General features: G+C 37.8%; 1 protein-coding gene across 2 annotated transcripts; it reads right to left on the bottom strand.

Annotated features, from left to right (window-relative positions):
• On the bottom strand, positions 1 to 9,206 carry LOC112022543 (CST complex subunit CTC1). Of its 2 annotated transcripts, none has more exons than XM_065763685.1 (17): positions 8,024 to 9,206; positions 7,775 to 7,893; positions 7,480 to 7,554; positions 7,293 to 7,368; positions 7,119 to 7,181; positions 6,953 to 7,030; positions 6,645 to 6,842; positions 6,237 to 6,341; positions 5,817 to 6,095; positions 5,078 to 5,569; positions 4,338 to 4,937; positions 4,156 to 4,247; positions 3,192 to 3,399; positions 2,943 to 3,063; positions 1,500 to 1,834; positions 814 to 956; positions 1 to 408 (listed from the first exon to the last, which is right to left on the bottom strand). In XM_065763685.1, the coding sequence occupies exons 1-17, from the start codon at positions 9,101 to 9,103 to the stop codon at positions 300 to 302; spliced, it is 4,173 nt and encodes a 1,390-aa protein (XP_065619757.1). In that variant the 5' UTR covers positions 9,104 to 9,206; the 3' UTR covers positions 1 to 299. The 2 variants fall into 2 exon arrangements, with proteins under 2 accessions (XP_065619757.1, XP_065619758.1); XM_065763686.1 differs by having other exon boundaries at positions 1 to 388.

Below are 9,206 nucleotides of genomic sequence, written 5' to 3'. Positions count from 1 at the left end.
TACGAGCAATTAATTCCTTTCTATTTTTCATATGCTGTCGTGATCAGAATAGCTTTTAAAATAACTGTATCTGATTGCATTGTTCATAGATTGCAAGGGCTTAAGGCTGTTTGATAACGCCGTTCTAATAACGTTGTCTGTATTTTTTAAAAATACATATAAATAAAAAAAAAAATGTATAAAAATGCGTGTAATATTGTTTAAAAACTAAAAACATACATTTATAAACTTGTACCAAACGGCCAGTGATCCTAGACCCTCATATATGAGATCAACAGTACATGAGATCCAAATCCTCATCAGCGAACAAGAATTAACTCCTCAGCATCCACGGCAGCAAACAAGAATGAAGAACTCGTGTAAATCAAGGACCTGGACCAGGTTGCTCCTAAAGCATATCCACACCAGCTTACGAACAAGTTTCAAACAAACAAATTAACCAAGACGTATTTGGGAAGGGCAGGGTCCTCAAGTTGATCAAATAAGTCAATTTGTATGTTAATTCTTTAACTACACAAGTTAAATTGTATCATTGACATCATCGAACTAGTTAGACATTGATTTTATATTTAAACATATATGGTTTTCTACCTCCTTTTAGACATTTTTATTTTATTTTTAAAAAGACCCTGCAACCTATAGTTGGCTACTAACAACAAATCCTTAATCCCAAGACTTTTCAACAATAGGATACATTCTTGAAAAGTAACTAAATTTTACATTTGCCATCAACCTACCACAACCCTCCACCTTTGTGTGGGCTTGAGACCGACTGTGAACAATTATCTATTAAGCAGTTCTTGGATCAAATACCTGCCATCAGTAAGTGGGTTTGAGTAACAAACTTCCATAGCCCATATGTTTTGTTTGGCATGCACAGTCGTCTCCATTCCTGAAAGGTGTTCTTTCCCCAGTTGCCTAACAGTACTTGAATCCATCACACTTGCAACAACATTCTGCCAACACGAAATTGAGTCAAATATTTCAACATGTGACAAGAGGAATGGTTAGAAGATAACAGAAAAGGCAGCAACTGCAAAAGGCCTGATCAAGAAATGAGCACAGGGAAGAGGAATGATCAACTCAGAGGACAAGAGAACATCCAGGACAATGGTAAAATTGATAATAAGTTCTCAAGCAGAAGTAAATAATATACACTAATCATCACGAGGAAAATTAAAAATTGCAAAAGGAATATGCATAAAGGGAATTTAGACATGTCACAAATGTGTGAAATCAATATTCTAAGCTTTCATAACATTCTACTGAGCACGCCTATCCTACAACACTTTGAAATTGCAGGTAAAGTCACTAGCAAATCTGAGAACTTCCGGGTGATGACTAGCAGGTTCAAACTCAAATTTGTCAGGAATATAAAACCAAATGATTCCATCTTACATGTAAAGGCCATCCATCTAAACACTAAAAATATCTTCATTCTATCTCTGAGGAAACAGAAATTTAATTTGCAAGCTCTTCCACAATAAATGTAAACTCACCCAGAATGTGCCAAAGCAAGCATTGAAGATTATGGACTTAAGTAGGTTCTCATCTGCGCAACTGAGGGCGTTATCTGAACTGACAGAAACAGCAAGGTCTTGATAAGAAGAATCAAACATTGACCCATGATTCTTCACTGTAATTCTATCACGGTTTCTGATTATTCTCTCAATATGATAAATGATTGTGCTACAGGCACTGTCATCTATCTGAGCCCGCTTTGAAGTCCAGCCACTGTTTTCAAAAGCTCCCTGTGGAAGTTTTTCATGCAGCCTCAGCAAGGTTGCTGCTCTTTCAGCGTTGGCCCAGCAAAAAGAAGAGGATGACCCATCATCTACAAGTTGAAATGACGGGTAAAAAATAAGGATTCAAAATTACGCCAAAATAAGTACACCAACAAATGAAGGCAAAGTCACTAGCAAAGCTGAGAACTCATGGAAAGTGGAGGTGCTTGCTTCTGAATGTTGATGATTAAGTCAAGATCATTGTATAATCTAACCTGCTCCACTTATGTATTATTCACGAATTATTTTTGATAGGTAGTGTACGATGCAGGACATTTAACTATGTCTCTCCATAAAGTTTACCAGACTACTCAACAAAAATAAAATTTACCAGACTCATGACAAGCATGCAATTTGAAGTACCAATTACATTAGTGCTGCAACATTTTGTAGCAGAATGCTTTAGGGCACCGAGATGAAACCTAGGAATCACCACATTCAATAAGAGTTTTGGACGTATGTGGGGTAAAGTGTCAGGCTTCAAAAACAGATATATTGCTGATTGAGATTTATCGTAGCCCTTTTTCTTGAAAGAGTAGAGAACCTTAAACAGACTTTGTTAAAGCTGTTTTCTAAAAATAGATTCCAGTTCCTTCAAATTGAGCTTTACTTGTCAAAAAAGAAAAAAACTTCGATTCAATATACTTAGACCTTCTGAAAACAACTGTTCCTTAGTCTCACCAACTGTATATTCATGCACATAGGCAAGTAGAGGGTCTTGTCTTTGACATGGAAAAGGTTAAAATCAATTTTCTATCATAATTACACAACTCCAAAGAATTAGTGTAAAAGAATGTTTAACCGCAGGATCAATTCAATGAATTAAATTCCTATAAATTGTAGGACATTCTATTGCACATACCCAAAATTCCCATGATCTGACGGTCCCCAACAAAATATAAACAAGGAAAACAAAGAACAGTAATTGGAGAAATAATACAGGGATGAGGAGGAGAAGCCTAAAATGCTATGCCTAGATACCACAAGACAATATCACCAAAACAAGAAGCTGTAAAGAACCCCCTGCAATCTCTCATCCTGGCTATGAGAAGCAATCAAGTAGTGTCAACTAGCCACAGCTTTCATAACACTAAAGGCCTTAACTCTTATTAATGTCATCATATTATAATATTTTCTGCAAATAGAGCAATGACTTACCCAAAACAAAACCAGCAAATGGGATGTCAACAAAGGGTGTCCTGGAGGTATCTTTTGATTGTAAATCATCATGTTTTACATTCCTCCTCTTCTCCAGAACCAGTACATGGATAGCAACAACCTGTAACAACCAATCGCACAACATGACTAAGCTTCATCTGTCTGAGAACACACATTTGGGGGTGTAGTAAGGAGATGAATTTAACCCGCTTAAAACTCATATAGACTGATAGACAAAAGGCAACTTACCCTGCAACGAAACCTCATTGGCTTGCAATCCACTCTTTGAATCAAATCAGAAATCAGTCCTGAAGAAATAGTATCTGGAGCAGCATCATTGTGCACATCTGAAGCAGGCCAAGAATCGATATATTTGTCGTTGTAGGGTTCACTGACTGCACTGATGGAGTTGATTACTATAAATGTTACAGGTGTCAACATAAAGCTATTCTTTCCCCTGGAAAATCAAGGAATAAAATTGAATTATTATATAACCATTGCAACAGTTTAGCAAAATCTAAAGAAACTGATTTAGAAGCAATCCAGATAATCATTGCAAAAGTGGAACTATGGGAGTATAGGTAATTTCATAAAGATAGATCATGCAACCACAACTTGGAATTTGAAACTGAATAAGCTATGAATGGAGACAACACACACACAAGAAGAAAAAATGAATGATATATCTTATAGCCATGAATAAAGTCCGTAAAGGAAGTACACCCCACAACCTTCGATGCATAAATGTGGGCAATCACCATTGATGCTGCAGCAGCAAAATGTGTTCCCCAATGTCATATTTATTTGGTTACCAGATTCTCTTCCCAACATGCCACCTAAAGCCAAAATCGGTACCGATTTAATTGATTTAGTAAGTTAATACTACCTTTCACCCACTAAATCATAATTTATTTTTGTGGCTGAAGCAGTGTCACTTCTGCATACTTGATTGCTTCTTTAACCCCATTAAACTCAGTCCCACTTGCAGTTGTCCTTGATTACAGAACGCTTGGTGTTATTTTAGAAATCACCTATAAATGTTACATTAAGCAGTGCCTAGAAAGTGATTGGCCAGCAAATGTCCTTGTAGCTTCTTACTAGTGGACATCTGTAAATAACCCTACTGATTCATACAATCAAAAGCAAAAAACCACAGGCACTAAAGAAGAAGAAAGTAAAATCTATAATATTAAATAACAAAAAAACTGCCTACCCCCTGTCAAGAATTCGATGGAATGTTGCATATGCTCCAGGTCCAAATCCAATAGGAATAGCGTGTTTATTCAGGGAACCACAGATCCTCACCTAATTAATGGAATAGATGCAATGAGATAAGACATAATCCGTCCAAATTATATCCAAGAAAAGAAGAAATAAAGTGAACTAGGAATTTACGATGTGATGGTCAACCAAAACATGGATACAAAAACTTCTTATAACTCCCTGAAAGAATCTTGTCTGGAGAATATCACCGAGGCTTTCACAGCTCAGATGTGCATCAATGGAACTATGGTCCATGCTATAAAAGGAAACCACCTGCCCCCGTAAAGATGATAAATTTCCCTCAGGAAATAGGCAACTACAATCAGTGGACGCCATAGACAGAGAATCATTAGTGATTTCTTTAGGTGGCACAATTGTTTTGACCAGGCCATCTTCCAAACCCTCAAGATTTGCCCCCAAGATATCTCTTACATTTGCAGGGAAAATAATATGAACATCTGAACAAGTGCTAGGAGAATTTTCTGTAAAAACCTGGAGGTGTTCAAGTTTATTTTCAGAGAGAGCCTCATTATTGCTGAAAGAACTACTGAATACCCGGTCGTCAGATGAATTACTATCAGGAAAAACCTCATCAAAAGCATGTGAAAGGCTCCACATATGTATTCCAGAATTAATAAGAACTTTAACATCACTGACATAAGCAGAACCCTTTTTACAAAAAGAATCATCTCCATGATGTTTTGTGATGTAATAACCACCAATCTGCAAAAACTGGAATTTAGATGAAAATAAACACGAGTTAATTCACATTAAAAATGAAAGCACAATGCAGCATTATTTCCACATCCCTGGACCAAGAAAGTACCATTGGAGCAGGAAAAATTTGGAGTAAAGAAAAAAATCAAACTCACCTGATACTTGAAAAAACTTTCAGACTTGATCTCCAGCAATACCTTTCGTGCACTTGGTCTGCAACCACCACCACCATTTAAACTGGAACTTGTGCACTGCACGGTACCTGAACTAACTTTGCTATTACAGTTAACACCTCTAACAGTGATCAAACAAGAAATTTTATGGTAAGAACTCAAGTTGCAAGACATCAGCTCCTCATTGAATTGAGCATAAGAATTAGAACAAGAACTCAGTCCACGGTCAGGTTTGCTGCAATCATACATTACACCTGCACTCAATGCTCTGATTGATGCATGATAAATTTTACGTCTCTTGAGAGAAGCATGCTCCTGGTAATTTTCACCAGCACAACATTCCATGGGTTCCTCCAGCTGTTCTGTTGAAACCTTTGTTGGAAGCCCATCCCCGTTGAGAAATAAATCCCAAGGCAAAATTATGGCCTCAACAAATAGACTTGACATGTTTGATACAGCCATATCACCATTAAGCTGTGAAATTAAGCAAAAGTGGATTTAATGATGACAAAAGTAATGTGATAACTATGTGTTCTAAACAATCAGGGCTAATGCTCCTAGAACTCCCATCCCCCCCCCCCCCAGGACCCTCCCCCCTCTCTCTCTAATTTCCATAGGTTTCCCTTGGGACAACTCCAAGTGAGACTTACTTGGAAAAGCTTCAAAGAACACGACAGAAACAATGTAGAGAATAAAGTTATTAAAAAAATAATAATAATACCTTGTGCAACACAGGAAATTTGTGTGTTACGCGAAGTAGATGAAATGCTCCACCTTCAAGTTTCTCAAAATCATCCTTTTTGTCAATACAAGGATAAAAGGGAAGATTTCTGCAGGTTGCATCCCTCAAATGAAAATAAATATAGACTGCTAGGTTTATATCTCTTGCCAGTGGGATGCACTGAAATATACTTCTGCATGAGACTGACTCATCATCAAGCAAACCCAAATGATCTATCAAATGAGGTTCACCTTCAATAATAAGACTATAGTCAATTACCTGAAAAACCAAAAGAAAATAAATGTGACTCCAGAGACTGGAAGAATACGGCCAACATGTGCAGAAAAAATTTTATTTCAATCAAAGAATCTCATGACTAGATAGTGGAGAACAGGTTGCAACATCATCACCGTATATGACCTCATATATGCTGTGGGTATTCCAGGTTGATGGAAGATCTGGTATAAGAACATCAATGCTACCAGTCGCATCAACCAACTGTAATCTTCCAGAAGAGGGAGAAATCTGAATAGAAGGCATTCTCATGACAATCAGATCTACAGAAGTTTATAACCCAACTCATCTAAATTTTACAGTACACAATCAGCATTTTGAGAACTTGACACCTAGTGAAAATCATGTAAAATGTGCAGAACATACAATTCAAATGCTCAAAAAAATAGACCACCCATAAGTATTATGACTGTCTTCTTTCCTAATCAACAACTGGACTTTGTGGGTCACATTTGATGAAACTGATAGAAACAACATGATGGCCCAGATGTTACAAGATACTAGAATAGTTTAAAATAAACCTCAATTACTAACCTTTAGACTTCCAAGCAAACTAATGCCCATATCTTCACTTGTAATTATTTTCTTGATTGATTGGCCATAAAATCTCCCTTCACAAGATTGAAGGTTAAATTGGTTGTTCTCACAAATATTTTTACAGTCATTTTCCCGTTGTAGCATTCTCATCCATGTGGCCTCACAGTGACAGATAAAACTAGGTATGGGCATCACCTGAAATAACAGCTTGAATAATCACATTTCTATAGGAACTAGATAACATATGTCCTTCAAAAAGATCAAGAAGCCAATCCAACACACAGAATTCAAGACACAGGAATTACCAATTTGAGGTTATTAGAATACACTTCACTACCACAGCCATACTGGTCATGGTTACAAACTTCCATGAATATTCCAGGCTGCCAAAAGAAAATAAAAATCATTATATAAGATGAGAACAAAAGAAAATGATAACAGATTTTATCCAACTGATAATTCCCAATTTACCCGAGATCGAAACACTGGCGGAGGTAAATGTAAACTAGCATAGACCTGAGCCAGTCCTTCCTTCTGATAACACCTTGCAGACGCCAAAGCTAGCTTATTGGAAAACAATATAACAATGACTATCGAAAAGAACAGAATGCTAGAAACTCTGTGAATCCAAAGCTAGTGAATTACATGTTTTGATCCCAATATCTCCTCATTTGTCATACCAGAAAACTTTTTCCTAAAGCTTGAAACGACAAGTAATACCCTGAAACCAAACCATCCAATAAAATAAAATGCCAGACATCAAAAGGTTTCATCTAAATAAGATAGTTTGATAACAACACAACGTATAGAAGCTTTTAAGACAACTGCATACCATAGTCTAGCAGAAAATACTAGGGACTCAACAAACTTCCCCAGCATACTCTGTGATCGTGAAACTACATGACTCCTGCAGCATAAGATTAGATTATTTATAAACGGGTGGAATGTAGGGAAATTCCAAGGAAAGTCAATGTTTAGAATCTCATTTGAAATATCAGGGACTAAATGCACTCAACAAGTAAGCTTTAGGGACCAACAGTGTATTTTGGGATGGTCCAGGATCATTTTGAGTCATCTTCTGATATGGTTTAATGCTCAAATAAAAATGAAAACAGTGAATTCCATACCCAGTATCCAATGGGGAGAAGGATTCCACAACAATGCTAGTCTTGAAGCAAGCCCCCAGTATAAGCATTTTCTTCCAAGAAAATTTTGGATTCACAAAATGAACATTTCTCACTGATATCTACAAACAATGGAGGTGTTACAAAACTCAGATACTTGCAACAAATTTCACCCATTTCTTATGATAAGACATATTGTATGTGCAAAAATAAATTTTGGGTCAGACAAACAGTGAATTCATTCTCACTTACAAGAGCGCCAACCCTAAGACTATGCGGTGGAGTCACTAAACGATCGGTTAACAAAAGCCACACTTCATTGTCCAGCTCAACAACCATCCCTTCCATGTACACACCTCTAATTATGCCCTTATACGAACCACATTCTCCTTTCCCCTCCATCACACGTTTTTCACGCAGTGCCCATTTCTTAGACAATCTAGACAAATGCAAAGCAGATTTCTCCGTAGTCACATACATCAACCGAGACTCTACCTTATCTATATACACTAACTTCTTCTTCAACCCAGAGACCGTCACAATCTTCCCAATAAGTTTCGTAATTACAGGATGCCAAGACGAAGCAGAACCACAAAAGTACACAAACACGGGTTTTGTATAAGAATGAGTATCATGTTCTCGAATTGAATCATTCAAAACCAATTTAGAACTCTTTGAACTACATAATTTACATTTACAAGCTATAACTTGAAGTAAAAAACCACGAAGACTTGAATTTACGCCTCCTTTATTGCACGGAACCACGGAAACGGGACTAATAAACTCTAGAACGCCATGAATTCGAAGATCATCATCAGTGGTGGTAGATGAAGAACCTGAAACCAATGGAAATGTATCTTCATTCGAACACCGACCGAGCCCGAGCCCACTCGATTCGAGGAAACTCCATTTGATAATCTCCAAGAACCAGCCGCCGCGCTTTAAGGGAATGAAATTCCAAGCGAGGACGCGGATTTTCTTGCCGATGATCCGAACATCGAGGTCGAGAACGTCGCAGCAAATCGAAGCCGAATCATCGGTGAACTGGAGGCAATTGTTGTAGGGGCATCGAAAATTAGGGTTTGGATTTGAGGGAATGGTGTTGATTGGGAGGGTTAGGGTTCCGATCATAGTGGTTGGGTTGTTGAGAGGAGTGAGAGTTTTAGGGTTAGGGCTAGGGCTAGGGTTTGAATGGGTGGGATTTGGGGGTTCAGGTTTGGGAGAGATCGGACGGCCGGGAAGGGGGGAGTGGAAAGATGATGCGGCGGTGATCGGACGATTACGGTGTATTAGGTCGGAGATGGTGAGGAGTTTCGGAGTCGGATCATCCATTTTGGTTTTGGATTCGGAGATTGAGAATGTGTTAATGGCTTTCTCAATTCCCTAGTGCTCACTGTAGAGAGAGAGAGAGGAGGGAAATGAAAAATGAGGCATT

The sequence above is a fragment of the Quercus suber genome, unplaced genomic scaffold (assembly GCF_002906115.3).
Source record: "Quercus suber isolate HL8 unplaced genomic scaffold, Cork oak 2.0 scaffold_518, whole genome shotgun sequence".
Taxonomy (NCBI): Eukaryota; Viridiplantae; Streptophyta; class Magnoliopsida; order Fagales; family Fagaceae; genus Quercus; species Quercus suber.
The sequence above is the reverse complement of the archived record's forward strand: the minus strand, read 5'-3'. Positions and strand labels throughout refer to the sequence as shown.

What these genes read in the sequence shown, in the direction of transcription:
- LOC112022543 (XM_065763685.1), bottom strand. Translation starts at nt 9,103, where the DNA reads ATGGATGATCCGACTCCGAAACTCCTCACCATCTCCGACCTAATACAC. An exon ending in CGCCAGTGTTTCGATCTCGG is followed by an intron (nt 7,031 to 7,118) that starts GTAAATTGGGAA and finishes TTCTTTTGGCAG; the next exon opens with CCTGGAATATTCATGGAAGT. An exon ending in AACCCACTTACTGATGGCAG is followed by an intron (nt 409 to 813) that starts GTATTTGATCCA and finishes CTTGTTCGTAAG; the next exon opens with CTGGTGTGGATATGCTTTAG.